This window comes from Scophthalmus maximus, chromosome 8, assembly GCF_022379125.1.
Source record: "Scophthalmus maximus strain ysfricsl-2021 chromosome 8, ASM2237912v1, whole genome shotgun sequence".
In the NCBI taxonomy this organism is placed as follows: Eukaryota; Metazoa; Chordata; class Actinopteri; order Pleuronectiformes; family Scophthalmidae; genus Scophthalmus; species Scophthalmus maximus.
In genome coordinates, this window is record NC_061522.1 from 11,552,637 (window position 1) to 11,570,532 (window position 17,896).

General features: G+C 43.3%; 1 protein-coding gene across 1 annotated transcript in view; it reads right to left on the reverse strand.

Moving 5' to 3' along the window:
- tbc1d1 (TBC1 (tre-2/USP6, BUB2, cdc16) domain family, member 1) overlaps positions 1 to 16,887 on the reverse strand; it is a 40,943-nt gene extending 24,056 nt beyond the window's left edge. The window contains 3 exon segments of the mRNA XM_035636325.2: positions 1,451 to 2,041; positions 15,944 to 16,414; positions 16,541 to 16,887. Coding sequence (XP_035492218.2) covers positions 1,451 to 2,041; positions 15,944 to 16,414; positions 16,541 to 16,561 — 1,083 coding nt within the window. The 5' untranslated portion in view covers positions 16,562 to 16,887.
- Between the last annotated feature and the right edge of the window lie 1,009 nt (positions 16,888 to 17,896).

The following is a 17,896-nucleotide window of genomic DNA, read 5'->3' on the forward strand; positions in this document are numbered from 1 at the left end:
TAGACTCGGTACCGGGATGTGTTTTAGTGCAGATGTATCTTTATATGTTGTGTGTGTTCATGTTCGTTACTTTCCTGAACAATAAGTACCGCGGCATTTTAGAACAGTTCTGCTTTCGGGGATTTCCCGGTTCTCACCATCATCAGGACATGAGTCACCATCACTCCTCAGCCTCAATAAGAGATTCAGTGATTCATAATAAGCATGTATGTTAAATCACAGCTAAGTTCCCCTTCACTGTCCTTCTGTATTAAGTATGAATTACGTAATCAGACACTTTCTGGAGGAAAAGGGGGATTTTCATGCTGCCCTTCAAAACTGAGGTGAAAAAAATGAGGTGATGATGTCACCAGGGTGAGGTCATTCTGACTGCTATCTGCTGAGAAGCACGACAACAGGCACTGGTGGTTCCTGTGCCAGCGGTCCCCATTTCCTGTCTAAGGACAAACAGGAAATCTCCTGTTGGCAGGAGGTCACTGGGGTTGAGTGAAGGTCAACTAGGGGAGCGTGACCAGGCTCATTTTGAGCAGCAGTCAGCATTTGCTCTTGCTGAGTCATTAAGGAATTAATTGTTTTGGTTGCTCTTTTTTTTGGTGATTTTTTTTCAATCCTGTCCTTTACATGCGATTTCGTTCTTGGCCTTTTCGTTTAGGCAAACCCAAAATTGCATTTAACTGGACTTATTCTCAGCAAAGACGTCAGTCTTATGCAATATTGGACTTTTAATTTGATGTGGTTCTTGTTTTTAACCTGTAGCGGCCAGTAATTTTATCTCATTGATGTGTTGACAGAACCCTATTGTGTTAGAAATAAAAAAAAAAAGTTGATTCTCAGCACTGACAAAGAAATTATTTTATGCGAAAAAAGAAGAAAAGCATCGGAAGGGCGATGCATAGCCTGTGCGCCTGCTTTATATATCCTAATAAAGAAATAGCTGCTTTCTTATATTGTAATAATGCCATTTCATAATGACCTCGTCATGACTTCATTTATACAAAATGATGTTGATTGGTTCTTCTAAAAAAGCTGTAGATGCATCTCAAATCTTGCAAAATTTGATGCATTACTACACTAAATGATGAAATCTTCTGACCATCATGATGACTTCATTCCTACCATATGATCATGAATTATTTTTCAATCTATACACACTTTTTTGTCGTGTATACATTCCTATAGGATGAAGAGATACCTTTGAAAATGCACTTTTGAAAAATGAATGTCGTCATTTAAATGTTGTACATTGTCTTATCATTTGTGAAAATATCTTGGAAAAAGTGTTTTTTTCCAACCATATTGTTGTTGACCATGACTTTTGGCTGATCAGCTCCAAAAGTGAATCATCGGGAGACACCTGGCCAAGTAATATTCCCATTAAGTTTGGACTGAGTGTTTAATGTCTGTGACTCACACGTTAGCAGAGTTTATAGAGTACATCTCTGATTATTACCGTAAACAGCATGGTCCTGTTCTCCTGCAGGCTGGTGGGCTGTACTTCTGCTGAGCAGGTATGTGCATCAGTAGTGTTGGTGTGAGAAATCTCAGGTGAGAGTCCGTTCTCATCCAGTGCCTGCAGACAGGGAAAGCTGGGGTCTCGCTTGAACAAGACCGGCCTCTTGCTGGTAGTGGGGCTCCATGCAGCACCGTTATCAACAGCACCACTCCCAAGTCCATTGGACTGGAAGGTTAATGCCCTCCTCAGCCCACCCACCAACCTCCCACCATTTCCTCCTTCATCAGTTGTGCCTGAGCCATGTAACTTGCTAAACTTCTCGATGCACTCGTCAATGAGGGCGGGCGGGGCTTTCCTGTGCGCAACACTCACACGGCCGCAAAACAGCACCTCAAACTTTTTGGAAAAAGCTGTGGGAGACACAGCAGCAGTGGGTGCCACGGAGGTCGTCATTGCAGAGAGATGAGGGAGACATGTTTCCGAGGAGTCACTGCCTCTGGTGGAAGTTTTGTTGGAAATGGCGGCGGTATCATTGTTGCGTGCAGAGCTCTTGCCAGCCTGCCTCAGTGAACTGATGATCTCAGGGACCTGGAGAGATACCGAGAAAGAGAAACATTTCATATTTAGATGTCATTTAGCTGGTAAATAAGAGCCCAAAAAACTTGACAACACTGTTCTCAAGGTACACTGCTGACTTTTTTGAAGTAAAGGTGAAACTACAACGATGCAGCAGCCCATCTGTCTTCATTACAAATGCACCTGAACTCATTGCTACCAACCAGCTGTACATGTTGTGCTAACAGCAACATGATAGACAAGAGACAGGAAAATTCATCCAGAGAGGGGCTGAGGCAATAACCATTTGTCTTAAAATATGAGAATAATTTTTACCATAACCTTTTTAAAATTGCCACATTTGATGAGTTGCTGTCAAGATCTTCCACTAGCAGTTTTTTCTAGTTATGCTGAGTGGGCGTCATTCTCCTCCTCTTCCACTTCTGGCCTGAACAGCAGAAAATACTGTTTTTGTCTGTCTTCCTGAACAAACACATGCACACGCACACGCACACACACACACACACACACACACACACACACACACACACACACACACACACACAAATTGTATAGTGTTTTGTATAGTCAAAAAGTTAATTCAAAAGTGAATTTCTTTATTTTTATATTTTTTGTTTGTTTGTTGTTCTTTGCAGGGCTGCAAGTGGACAGACTAGAACAAAGATCCATAATTCTGGGCTCTCACTCACAAAAAAAAACATTTTCTGTAACCACTCTTTCCGTGACCATCACTCACAGCAGTCCGACACATTGATTGTACCAGTTTTAAACACAGAAACACAACAGACAGTGTGACGCTTAGCGGATAAAAGGTAAACAGTGACACTTAACCCTCCCTCAAAGTTGCACTTATATGTAAGAAGCTGTGGTCAGCTTGAAATATCAAGTCACTTAACAATATATTCAAATGCTTTAAAAACAGTAAACACACAAAAACATCTCACACAAATCTTGCAGCAATAAACCAGTTCTCCATTATCCGCCCGTGAACTTAATAATGTGCTTCAAACAGTCATAGAAGAAAGAATGTGACTAAGTGTACAGCTTACATTAGTCACAAAAGCTAGTGGCACTTGTGTCATTTTAATTTGGTTTGATAACAACTACCAAGCACTCAGATGGACAACAATCATTTAATCTGAATCAGTGTGAATGAAATATGATAACAAGAAGAAAACGTAGCTCAATACAGCAGCGGTTTGGCATGATAAAACATAAAGACTGACACTGTGAGAGGCATAGATAGCTGAAAAAAGTTGTATCCGACATGCACCATAAGATGCTTTCAGACACTGCACTGACGTCCGGACTTTTTTCCGTAGGGGCTTTAAGTGTAGGACGCAAATGTAGCTCTGGACATTTTCCGGAACTTTGCGTTCCAGCCCCCCAAGAATATTTGCGGAAAATGTCCGAGTGAGCCCATGTGAGAATACAGCAGCAGAATCTCTGGAGAATTCATGGTGAGCGAATGGGCTTTCTGATGACTGTAAACAAAGACCCCCATTTCATGTCCTGCCTCCTGCTGCTCTGTCCAGACTCCACGGAATGTTCCTGAAATGTTCCTGCTGAAGCGAACGTGTCTGACACATGTGAAAGGCAAACTCTGACCCAATTTTTAATCCAAAATAAAGGCACCAGTAACACAGTAAGAACCTGCAAACATCAGTGCAATAGGTTAATTTTGGATAAAGATGTCTCATATGCAGCAACGACACTATGTGGTGACGACACCTTTTGCTGACATTGGCTGCACTGCTACTCGATGCCGATACCCAGAGCAAAGCTAAATAATTGACTAAATGCAGTGAGGTGTATTAAGTTGTTCCCTCCCTCAGTAACCTGTGACCAAAGGTTATTCTTGTAAAAAGTATAAAAGTAAGCCGAACATTTTCTTTCAGCCACCATGTATTTTTATTCATGTATGATCTATTTTCTACTCTGACAAAAATGAGTGTTGCTTTATGAGTTCATAAAATTTTCCACGGCTACTGCCCATGACAACTTCCTCTATATACCTCAAGTGACGCAAACACACAAGAAAAAAGAAAAGAAGTTAGGGTAAGTATAAGTAGGAAGTTAGCATTTTTTGCTGTCCCATAATCATGTGTACGACAGGTACTATGATTGAGCAACGTAATAAGTACTGGTTGTGACAAAGTTGGTATTAATACACACAACAGCTGCAGCAACAATAACAACACATGAATGGCTGCCGACATACTGTAGAGTAAACAGGCTTCTGCTATTGTGGAGCCTGGTTTTCTGACCAGACCAAGGAACAAAAAGGAGGAAGTAGACGAGCTAAGCAGAACTTGGGGTTGAGTCACACACACACACACACACACACACACATAGACACACACATCAGTGATGTCATTAATGTGAGATGCCTGAGCAGTTACTAAATCCGAAGTCTCACTGACACACTTCTCGCCAGCTCCTGCTGCGTCTTGTCTCAGCATGAGGTGTGTCAAAACAATACCTGCCTCACACCGGCACACTTGGTTCTTCTGTTCTCCATTAGCTGTAAGCTGCTCTGGATAAGTGCTACAGCTCCGTGTCCCCAGTGTCACCTGTGGCTTTGACTGTATCCTCTCATAGAGCCACAAGCACGGCTGAACATGGCAGAAAAGTGAAAGAGTACATTCACTCGAACGCTGTACAGTTCTGAGGTAATCACTTCACTTGAGTACTCTGATTTTCAACTGAAAAAAACCCATACCACTACAATTTTAGAGGAAATCTTCCACCTCAAACAGCTGAAACATGCTGCTTACACATTAATGAATTGATAACGACACAGTGTTTTCAGTTAGTCTGACTGATTTGACCTCTGCTCAGGGGAAAGCTTGGCAAAGTGATGGAGGCACTTCTTAACAGCAACAGACCCAAAGCTCCGTGTTTCTCTCCCCGTCCTCTTGCAACAGAAAGTCACTCAGGCGGAGAGCGTTTCGAAACAAACCTGCTCTGTCTGCTCCACATCGGTACGTTTGTTTTGGGATTCCTTCAGTTGCACTGTGTGCGGGGGGGAAATGACTCAGGTGTGCAGCTCACAACAATGAGACAAGTTAGTCAGTGCTTTGTTTCACAGAAAAGAATCCTTGTTGCACAGGGAGGGGATGTAGGATTTGAGCAGGTTCGGATGTATTTACAGACCAACCGTCCTCCCACCAAAACCAAACTTTGCCATTAAACACAATATACTGGTTTCACTCGTGAAAGCACTGCAGTTGTATGAAAAGACTGAGACACACACCATGAAGAGAACACTTGCACTAGTCAACTAAAGGTTACGCTGAGTTACAACAAGAAATGAATAACATATTTGACCTTGGAGCATTTTAGCAATTTGTTGACACATCGTTCTACTGAACTTTTGTATCAATCAAGACCACAGAGCTGCTCACACTCTGAAGAAGGCAACCAGAATTTCTGACAATGCCGCAAATCCATCCAGATCAATGCTCATTCAGGTGACTGATCAGGCACCACGAACCTGCTCAAACTGCGTGGGAAACGATGAGTGACACATACTCTCAATGAATGAAGCCCAATGTTGCTGACTCCATAACAACTGTGCCAACATTGTACATTTTTTTGGGGTCATGTTTCTAAGACCTGGAAACTTGGGGAGCAGCAGAACTATAAAAGGTCTTCGTTTTGGTGATTCAAGGCCCGGCTCTGACGGAGAAACATATTAACGCACAACTTATGCATTACACTGCACATCTCTCGTGTCTTTAATGTTTGTGGATGCAGATATTTTATTCACTAAAATAATCAACTTAATTTGTCAAAATGATGAGTTTAGCCCATACGCCTAACAACTAACATCTCCCTCTAATATCTCTTTAACTCATTCACTGCCCGTTTCACCCACAGACCGTCAGCATCCACCATGTTTCTCACCCTCTGAGCTTCTAGTGTCCACTTACTTTTAATCACACTGGCATGAGAGTGGAGTCTGCTATCTGTCCACTAACAACAGACCTCTTGTTGTGTTTTGCCACCCCCTTCTTCATCTGCCCTTTACTCTCCCTTCTGATTCCCCTGCTTGGTTCTCTTGAACCAACAGATACAGTACGGTGGGTCCCTGCTCGTGCCTCTCCTCTCACTCCTTCACCCTCTTTTGTGTCCTTCTGGCATCAAGAAGGAGGAGAACTTGTTTTCTTTTTGCCCTTTTCTAACCTTTTCTGGTTTCAGCAAACCGACCCCAGTTTCACTCCCTCTGCTTTATTTGGCTGCTGCCTAACTGCTCAGCTTGATGATGTTATCACTCTCTCCTACTTTCTCGTACACCGACTCCCATCCCAAATGCATTTTTCAGTTGAATCCCCTTTCTGTGTGAATACATTTCACATAACTACTTATCACAAACACGCCTACTTAGCATGCAAAATATCACATGGTTAAAATGTTGAAATAATTGTCATGCTTTCCGCTGATTTCGACAAGTGATTAATGATTTGAATATTTTTCTTTGGTAAAACTGGCTTTGTAAAAAAAAACTTTTATGTTACATGCTTTTGGTATGTTTGAGATTGGACTGGTGGTCAAGTAAAACAAACAATTCTGAAGGCCTCACTTTAGAAATGAGAAATGTTCACAATTTACATACGCAATGATTAATTAAGAAAATAGCCAGCATATTAATGGATAATTAAAATAACAATTTGCTACAGCCCTAAGGGGTATACAGTTTCTATAAAGCTGCTTTCAGAGATGCACTGACGTCCACACATTTTCCTGAACTTTTCCGGAAGGGCTGTATGTGAGAAAGCAAATGTCTGCAAATGGTGCTCGGGACATTTTCCAGAACTTTTCCTTGTACTCCCGAGTAAAATTTCTGTAAAATGTTAGAATACAGCAGGAAAATCTCAAGATGATTCAGGACAAGCGAGTGGGCGCTTTATGCAGGCGCCACCCCTCACCTGAATGTCCTGGAAATGTTTCTGCTGTTGCGAACCAACGGGTCCTACTCGGACAATGTCCTGCCACGCTCTTCATACATGAACGGCAAACTCTCAAAGCTTATGTTAACGCAATCATGCATGATAGAAAAACAATGATCTGTTTTCAATCTGACAGATTGCTGTGGATCTCGCACTTTTCTTTGCATCATTATGTCCTTCCTCCTTGGATTTTTTATTTCCATACACCTTATTTTTTCACATCCCGTCTTTCAACTTTCTTCCTTTTATAGACAACTTGTACAAGGCTAAAACATCTGCTCTTGAGCTGAGAGGCTTGGGAGGGGATTTGCTCCTCACAGAGCAGCCTTTTCCTTCGCCATAGACACACATTGCACAGTATCTTGTTGAGTTCGGTACGTTAAAATGAGGCTGATCTCAGACAGGAAGGCAGCTGAACACTGCCTCGGGCTGTGATCCACAGACTTGGCCTCTCGGGGAGGAGCGACACTGAACAAGTGTAGCCTTTCTCACCGGGCAAAAAATTACACAGAACTACTGTAGTAGTGACCTCGAAAAGAAGGAAGTTACACAAGTACCACCAGAAAAACGAGAAGCTGTGATTCAGTCCAATAAAGAAAATAAACTTCTCAGTGTTTGTGTAAGAGAGGAGTCAAAGGTGAGAGGGTATCCTATAAAGGCAAGTCAGTTACCAGACGGGTAAATATCTTCTATAAATGTTTCTACATACCTCCATCCATTTCCACTTCTCTCTTTCTAGGCCTCCTAAACATACTGGTCTTCTAAGCTGTTTATAAGGACTCTACAATAGTCATGTGTCCCACATTTATTAAAACAGCAGCAGACTGATATAATGGATTATTATTAGAACAAGGGGTTTTCCCGAACATAGATGAAAGATAAAATAACGCAATGAGACTCGGAACATTACAAATTTACAGAGTTAACAACTTTAAAGTTTAGTAGTAACTTAGTGTCTAGTCTTAACGGTGTCAACACTGTTCCACTGTTGTGGAAACACTGTACTGTAGAAACATATACACTACAATTGTATACAAATGACTAGAGATACCAGGTGAAAAGGAGAAGTTGATAAATGTCAGTGAGCACCCACTGACACACCAGCCAGCCTGGAAAAACAACAACGATGACGTGACAACCAAAAGTCCAAGTTCTGCACTTCCCACAGTCATGTGCCTGGGTCTTGTGCCCTGTGGACTGAAGCCAGAGCTCAGGAAGATCAAAGTTCAGGAGCTACAGTATGCAGCAGATGAAAAGCGTCACCAACAGAGAGCGCCGCACAAAACAAAGAGAAACGGGAAAATTCAAAGGGGCGGTGGGGCAATCGTGAAGCAGGAAGTGTCACTGTGTGATTGAAAATGGTTTGACTACAAGTCACACGCATTGACATCACTCCATTTAAATTGCGGAGCCACTTTACAGCACAAACACCAGCAAGGCGGAGATGACGAAGTCATTCACGTGTGATAACAAGGACACAGTGTCGGGGGCTTGTTGTCAAAGTGCTGCTCTCGGCTAAGAATAAATTAGGTCAGTAAGGCTCAGAGATAACCACAATGCTCTCACCTCCGAGGACAGAGAGTCTGTGTTAGGTGAACGGTGGCTCCGACACCGACAGGCTGACAGGTGACGAGCACAGCGAAAGACAGAGTGCTGGACGAGAGAGACCGAAACAGACGGGCAACTATCGCTGACAGACTGAGAGTTACATAAAGACAGGAAGGTGCCTCTATTTTACGGGCCTGTTTTTGCTACAGTGCAAGGACTGTGTCACATGAAGACAGGAGGAAAGTCACATAAAAAAAGAGGGAGTGGAAAAGCATGTGAGACCAAGGGATTAGACGAAGGGTATTGCTCAAAATGGAAAAAAGAAAGGGGATTAGAAAGCCAAGCAGTACAGTCTTCCCCTCAGACAATTTGGATAATCATTTACCCCAAATCACTTTTGAAAGTTTGCCTTTCCTCCAAAATCTAATTGCAGTCTGTGGTACTTTCCAGGCTCCATCAGACGGCAGTTGTTTCATATGAGAAGGTTTAAATGTCAGCTCTGTAACCAAGCCAGTTGGGAAATGGTGGAGAAATTCAGTCAACCAACACCTTTCATTCAAACTTAGTGATAATACTCATGAGCCACTCAGTACCAACTCACTAGTTTCCCTCACAAGCGTAAAGCCTGGAAGAGAGTGTGTTGGAAAGCTTCCTAAACCTTTTACACTATATATATAACATCAGCCCGAGATAAAAAGAAAAGGAAAAGAAAAGGAAAAAACTGCAAACAGTGTCATTATCCCTGATATTCTGCAGGACACTTTACAAAAAGGTGTCGTTTATATGAAACCATTAGTGGGGGAGACAACTCAAGAGAGAGCTCAACACAAACTTTGTGCCTAATATGGTGAAGAAGACGATTTGCCTCCTGTTGCTGGAGTGAAATCCTGGCAATGGCTGCGGAGGTGATATCGCCATGACTCACTCGCACGCCGCACACACACATACACCTCCATTTTTTAGCTTGTGTTTACAACAGCTTAGCAGACAGGATCTTTCGTGTACTCGGGCTTTACAAAAAAGCGCCTGACAGTGAGTAAGCGGCTTCCTATCAGGACCAGCAGCTCGAACACCATCCAGTCAAAGGGAAAACTCTGGTGTATTACCAGAGGGATTCACAGTTTCAAAAACAAGGTCCAGCAACATCATGAGGTCGCAGGAGAAGGCGAGATCCTCCCCAGCGTGATGCACTGTGATACAAATGGGAGTATGGGAATGACCAAGCAATCCTTTGGTCACAAAATGTCAGAGAATATGAAAAATGACCATATCTAAGGTGATGAACCAAAGTTAGGAGCACTAAGAAAAATATCATCAAATAGTCACATCTGGGCAGCTGAAATTAATTTTTGCCACTTTTCTAAAAAAAAAAAGAAGAAAAGAAATTGTTTAAGGATTCATGAGTTCACATTGTGTCCATTGACTTATCAATAAGTCCTTGCGGTCCAACCTGGACACATCGTCAGTGATGGACCCGGGGTCACCAGGTCAACGGATGATTCTCCGCCATACATGACAGCACACTGTATATGTGGGTTTCCAACTGTTGGTCCGTCAAAAGAGGCCAACTAAAGACATCAACTTGGGCTCTGAGCAACTTGTCAATGTCATTTTGTTTAGTATTTTTACAACATGTATAGACTAGGCGAGGCGAGGCCCTGGATCAGACACTGAGGTGGACCAGACATCACATCACGAGGACACGTTCAAAATCCACTTACGATTGGTACCGTTAAACACATCGGCAGGGCTGCAAGCCAACGACTCTTTTCATAATCAAATGAATCTGTCGATTATTTTCTCGATGAATCGATTCCTCGCTCGGTTCATAAAATGCTGAAAACCGTCGACGTTGTTTCCCAAAACCCCAAAGTGATGTTTTGTTTTGTCCACACACCAAAGATATTGACTTCACTGTCCCAGAGGAGCAAAGAATCCAGAAAACATTCACATTGGAGAGGCGGAAATCAGAGAATTGTCACCTCTTTTTTTCCCTCATAAAAACTACTTGAACCGATTAATCGATTGTCAAAAAAAAGTGGGCGATTAACTCAGTAATCGATTACTTATGGATTAACTGTTGCATCTCCACACATCGGTACATCTGGTGTGCGGGCAAACGTCGCTAAAGAGATCAACGTTATTTTTCGTATTCAAGTTGAAAACTTCCCGCGGCGTCAGTGGCAGTGTAACACGACACGTTACTGGACAGACCACTGACCACGGAGGACTTACTCGAACTTGGCTAACAGCAGCTAATGTGGCTAAAGGCAACGCTCGGCTCGCTTGACGTGAGCTAACTGCACCTAGCATGGCACCGAGAGCCAACTCTCACACACACACACACACACACACACACACAACTTACATCTTTCTGTGCGTGTTTGACATTGAACAGGTTGAGCCGCTGGAGTCGTGCTTTCATCCCATCCGCCATCAACTTTACGACACCAACAACGACAGAACAACCTGTATCCTGAGTGTGGTCACTGGTCCGACGGCCGCTCCTGGCAGTGTGGAGCACTCCTCTCTGTCATTCCATTGGGAAGTTGATTTTGCTCCCTGAAACGCAGGGACCCTGCGGTTAGACGTCAAGCTGCTTGTCGTGGAACCGCAACGCGCCCGGTTCAAAAACCCCAAAGCCAAATGGTTCTGTACGGGTTCTCGTTAGTCGCTCTGCTTTTATTTTGAAGGGCAATCGACTCACTTCCGTCTTTACGCCAGCTGCTCTTCCGTTCGCTTGACGCAGCTGAATCCACCAATGCGCAGAGAGCCTGGAGTGGACCGAGTTCCTGTCCCGGGCCGGTCAAACTTTAGGCGGCAGATTTTTTGTTTTACGGTTACATGCTGCAGATTACGTTCCCTGGTGTGGCTGGAGATAAACAACGGCATTTCCTGTCTGCAGGCCGAGCACAGCCCATCAGGCAGGAATTAATATCCCCTTGGGAAACACTGCAGATGACTGCATGATGACTGTAGATGGCCCAGAGGTGGGGGGTTTTTATGACAAGGAGCCACATTTAATTCAGTTTGGTCTCACGCTGCACGGCTTCAGTGCAGAACTGATTCCACTTTATTGAGTGGATTACTTTGACATGTCTTCAAATGAAATAAAAGAGAAAATACTGCTATTGCTATTGAAGAATGATTTATTTTATTGAACTGTATATACTTTAATTCAGTATCAATTAATTAATATTCCAACTCTACATCTTCACCATATATGACTCAATAAAAAGCTGTTATACTTTAATAGTAGAAACCATTCTATACAATAGTTAGTGGTTGATAATTTAAATATCTAATGAAGCTGAAGCTGAAGCTGTTTAAAAAAAAATAAGAAGGTTATTTTGACATTTTCTGTTATAAGTGATTAGGGTGTACTTACAAGTTTACTTGATTAAAAAAAAAATGTAGCAGATACCTGAATCACAAACTGGTATCTAAGTGAGATTGTTAAAATCTGTCCTTAAGTTACTGTGAAAAAACTATCTTATCAAATCTTGTTGAATTGACGGGTGCCTTTTAGTTGGCCATCTTTCAATCCATAAATAGTTACACTCAGTGAATATTAATAAATAATAACAATGATGATATTAATAAACTAGTGCCTAGACTAGGCAATTAGTGCACAGCGGTCAAAAAATCTTATATTGTAGTGTCTAATCTATTGTCATTACCATCTGTTCACTTGCAGAATAGTGATTAAGTGATATTAAAAATAATGAATAACTAATAATTAACACTGAAATTATCATTTCTCAATTAAGTGCTGGTAACAGCGATTCAATTGGCTATTAAAACAAATTACCAGCAGCAACAACAACAACAAACATGTTCATGCTAAAACATGGTGAACTTTGTAACACTTGAGTGGTGACACCCAGTGGTGAGTGTCGACTACAGCAGGAGCAGCAGGGGAAAGGGGAAAACCCAGAGACCCTCGGAGACGGTTTCTGTCCCCTGACACAGAAGAGGAAATTCCTAATTTTTTCTGCTGAACTTAAAATACGCACCATCTATACTTTTGTCGTGCTGTGTATTTTCACCACAACAAATCATGTTTGTAACAGACTCAGTGTTCACCATCTCAATATGCAAATAAAAAGACTGCATGTTGCGTGAGTAGCTGAGCTGTTAGGCCACGTCTTCTTCGGGCTTTTCCTTCTCTCTCTCTCTCTCTCTCTCTCTCTCACTCTCTCTCTCACTTTTTTTCTTGTTCTTTCAGACACACTCATATATATGTTTCATAGGCACATACACATACACATTCATAAAAGTTTTGAGCAGAGTTGTACACAGTTTTGTCATTGGGGCATTGGATTCCCCCCCTCATCTCCCTATTCTGCTTTCCCTCTCGCTTGTAGCTCACTTCGTTGACCTGGGGAGGATGTTCCTCTCCTCCAGTCCACACTAAGTTCATGTGCACCTTTTCATCTACCTGCAACAAGCTTCACCAGGATGGCGTAACTCGCATCGAGGTGCCCTGACCCACCAGGAGAAATCACGGTAGCAGTTCACCATCAATACTCCAGTAATGCTTTGAAAACTGGAGAACACTATACGATACGGTTGCGTTCACTTATTAAAACAAGAAACAGATCCTCTATCATAGCTACAGCATTCTGGATATACTTCTCCCTCTCCCGTGTGTGAAACAAAACACAAACACTTGAATGTGAGCTCCACATGAAGATGAAAATTAAACCATTTGAAAATGTCCCTTTATCATCACCTCCCCCACTTGAAAGTGACAGACATCGCTTCTGCAGTGTGAAAGGAAAACTTAGTGGCAGCCAAGAATAAACTATTACACTCAAGCAAGAGGAGTGTTAACAGTAAACAACAGTGTTCAGAGCCCAACAGCAGTGTCTCAGGATGACATTCATAACCAGCATGCGTGTGCTGTGTGTGTTTGTGTGTGTGGGTGTGTGTGTGTGTGTGTGCTAAAGCGACAGGTGGTCAGCCTGACATCACTATGACATTTTTGGAGTGGCTAAAAAAGAGAGAGAAAACAACACAGAGAGAACAACCCCCCCCCCCCCCCCCCCCCACACACACACACAGACAACTCCATAGTACACACATCACAACAGGCGCTGGGCCACAGGAAGTGGTTTCCATGGTAACATGGTTCTACATCCTTTTTGGTTGATATAAAAAAAACCTCTCAATCTCTATTTACTCTCAATCAAGAAAACGCACACACACACACACACACACACACACACACACTCACACACAGTTATATTTACAGTACATCAGATCATTCATGCTGGCTGTTCATATGTTTGAAGCCAATGCAGGTAGACTCAATGCAACTTCATGAACCTCGTTTCATATCCTCAATTGTCTCCAGCTCCTTGAGTTGGCTGGCTCTTTTAAGTCTTTGGTATGCCGCGCATGCCGTGCAATGAAGATGCTATCAAATGTCTCTGGACCCGACTCTGACACCAGCTGCAGCTTTACAGTGCAAACAGAGGCTGCTGGCATAGCAGCACGCCAAGTGGAGGAGAGTTGAAAGGATTAGAGGTCAGTGCAAGGGGTGTTAGTCGGCACGCAGTGCCAGCGTGTTGTTTGTGGATTTTATATTTGTTGGTGTTTACTTGTGTTTTAGAATGGAGTTAGGCTACAATGATGCCAAAGCCTGATCCCGTTTCTCTTGCGGGTTTGTCATAATGAATACTGACGTGGCCACACTGAAGGCTCAGGCAGCTCTTTGTCATTAAACATAAGGAGGAGATTATTGCTGGTCGTGTTTGTCATGTCACTCTAATCTTTACTTCCTAACAATATGTGCTATAATCAGAAATGCCATATCTCTGTGAGCATTTATAAACTGAGATGGCGTTGATATTTATTTATTTTTTACCTGGCAAGGAGGTTATGTGATTGTTTTGGTTTGTTAGCAGGATTACTCAAAAAGTAAAGGACAAATTTGCATGAAATTTTTATCGAAGATTGGTCTTGGGGCACGGTTACAGGTGATTACATTTTGGGAAGGATCCATATCCGGATCTGGATCCAGGAATTCTTTTTTGCTGGTGAAACAGTGTACAGGCTGGGAACTGCTCAGCCTCGGCAGAGGTCTGCGCTCTCTGAGTGCTCTTGTCTTATCTTGTCTCTTGTATTTATTTGTGCAGTGCATCGGCCATTAGACTACAGAAGAGTTGCTCTCTTAGCAGTTTAGGTTTGTTAATTCTGGTATTTGATGTCAGTAATCAAGTTTTCTTTTTTCATTGCTGACAAATCCTAATAAAATTTGGTTTAATAAGAATATGGGGTGATGATTTGGTCTACATTACAAAGTTATATTTAGAGCTTTTTTTATAATGTGCACCTCATCTCTACATATCTGACCTAGATTGTGCTGTCTATTGAAATATCGTCTGAGGTCAGATTTGCCCATCATCACTGAGCTCCTGCCTTGCGGAGATAAAGGAGTGGATGACAGAAAACTTCCTACAGCTAAATAGTTCCAACAGAAGCTATTTTAGTTGGCACACCACACCAGGTCCAGTCATCCCCCATAACCCAAATCACCTTCTCTGGTCAAAATATACCCCTGTAATAAACAGTCACCAACCTGGGTGTAAGATTTGACCCTCATCTTACATTTGACATCCACATTAAACATCTGTGCAAGACCTCCTTCTATCACCTCGGGAACATTGCCAAACTCCGTCCCACACTCTGTCTGTCAGATGCCGAAAACCTTGTCCACGCCTTTGTCTCCTCAAGGCTGGACTACTGCAACGCTCTCCCCACCGGGACTCCTGGCAAGAGCATTCAAAAGCTTCAATACGTCCAAAACAGCGCCGCTAGGATCTTGATGAGGACACGAAAATATGACTAAATCACACCCGTCCTTCACTCACTCCACTGGCTTCCTGTCTCTTTCAGGATTGATTACAAAATCTCCCTACTCACCTATCAGTGCATCCATGGCAATGCCCCTCCCTACATGAAAGATCTAGTCTAGAAGCAAAACCTTCACCCTTGACCCCTCCAGGACCAGGCTGCGCACCATGGGGGACCGAGCCTTCTGCTCAGCCGCTCCTCGCCTGTGGAATTCCCTCCCCGACCACCTGAGGGCTCCACAAAGCACTCTCTCTTTTAAGAAGGGACTGAAATCCTTTCTTTTTAAACAAGCATTCCCCTCAATTTTTGTACTTTTTCTTCCACCAATGTGTTTTCTTTTTAAACCGTTTTTTATCTTTATCTTGTTTCTACTCTGTAGCACTTTGAGATTGCTTTTAGCAATGACAAGTGCTCTTTAAATGAAATGTATTATTATATTATTATTATTATTGTATATAATGATAAAGTCCTTTCAGGATATCATTACAAAAGCCTGAGACACTCCACTTTACCACACGTCATCTAAACTATGCACACATCCACAGAAGCCTACCTTGGTGCTGTCCTGGCACTGGAAGACATAGCAGGCACAGTGCGGTGTCTTTCTGAGCAGGCAGCCAAAGCTGCTGGGCTCCTGGCTGTTGTGAATGAGCTTAGTCACCTGGTGAGGACTGCACTCAAACAGCACTGTGTGTGTTAGAGGATCCCAGACAACTCCCTCTCCCATGATGGACACACATCGCACCCATGATGCTGACACGCAGAGAGAAACCATTTGATTGGAGGTAGAAGGGTCCAGTTGTCCATCTCCATTTGGCTCCTTCTCTGCAGGGCGAGACCTGCCGATCTCAGCCACCACCCAGGGCAGCATGGCCATGGTGGTGAGGTGGTGGACCGGCAGGGAACCAATCAATGTCAGTTTGTATTTTACCTCCTCCTCCTCCTCTTCTTCTTCTCCCTCCTCCTCCACCTTAACCCCCCATGTTGCATTCATCTCTGTGGCATGCGAAACCTTCCGAGGACACTGCGAGGAAGAGGTGAGACGTGAAAATGGTGGACAAGACCGGTGGTTTGAAGTTAGAGTAGGAGGAGGCCAGGGTTTCTCAGCGATCCCCGGCCGCCTGCGGGATTCATTTCTTCTGGGCTTTACCTCAAAGTAGAGTCCTTCCATGTTGCCAGAGGAAGCTGTCGGCCTCCACTTCAGCTGCAAAACATCGGTTACAGGACAGAGACCCTTAGCAATAGGAAACAGCCACAAGCACACACAAATTCTTACTGAATAAGACTTCAAGGTAACACAAGAAAATGTTCCAAGAAAATACTTATTTTGAAATGTTAAATGAATCGATGTTTTTTGCTGGACCTATGCTCCACTTGAACTGTCCTCTGTGTGGAGGCAGGACAGTTTTCCCAGGTCAGGTGAGTCAGTGAAGTTATGAAGGTCAATTGCTGCCAAGTGACCACCTGCTGTTGTTTACCCAGACAGGTCACATGACCGTGACCACTGACCTAAGCTTTTAGCCTCAAGGACACAAAAAGACAAACGCATTTCAACTATGAGGAGTTGACCACTGATGTGCGTCATGACAGTGAACACAGATACGAGGAGCAGCTGACCTCCCCTGCCCTACACTATCATCAAACACGGCTCACATTGTAATGACTGAGATGTGGTGTCAAGCATGCGTGCGATTTCATTAAAACAAGACTCTAGGATGAAAATGTTCACATCAATTTAACATCACTATCCCCATAGAACCAAAGCGATCACGTTAAATCCTTATTCCCTAATAATCCCAAAGCGGCTACTTACGCAGCAATCATGTATGATCTTGTCATATATATATATATATATATTTTTTAAAAATCCTCTACTTCAACAGCTGCGACAGAGCAGGATACGAGACAGGTCGGTCTTCTCTCTGCGCCCACAGAGGATACGGAAATGACAACTGTAGATTTCTTTTCCGAGTAGCGCAGCCTCGCGAACACTCATTTTACCGGTAATTGTCATTTTACGCACGGGACAAGTTATTCTGACGCACGACGTTGCGCAAACAGCAAAGTGCGTGTTTTTAACGTGCGCTTCCACCCGGGCGCACAAGAAGTCGTTCAACCAATGGAACTCTTACTTTGTTGACAAGGTTTTTTCTTACCTGTCCGCGGTTGGTCCTGTCTGGTGCGTGAAGCGGGGCACGTTTAACAAAGGGGAGGTTGTAGCGTTTGTCAGAGCAAGTAGAGAGATTGTGTGTGTGTGTGTGTGTGTGAGAGAGAGAGAGAGCGCCCTTGCTCTCTGCTGTTTGAGTTAAATATAGAAGAGGATCTCCTCTCTGTGCTCGGATGGGGCATGACAAGTGCGTGCTGCATGCATGCGCTGCAGGAGGATGCAGGGGCGACGTGCCAGTACGTGGCGCGTATATGGCCTTCATGTGTGTGTGTGTGTGTGTGTGTGCGCGCGTTTTGGCTGTGTGGACTCATTCTGTGCGCTGACATGGTTGCGAGGACA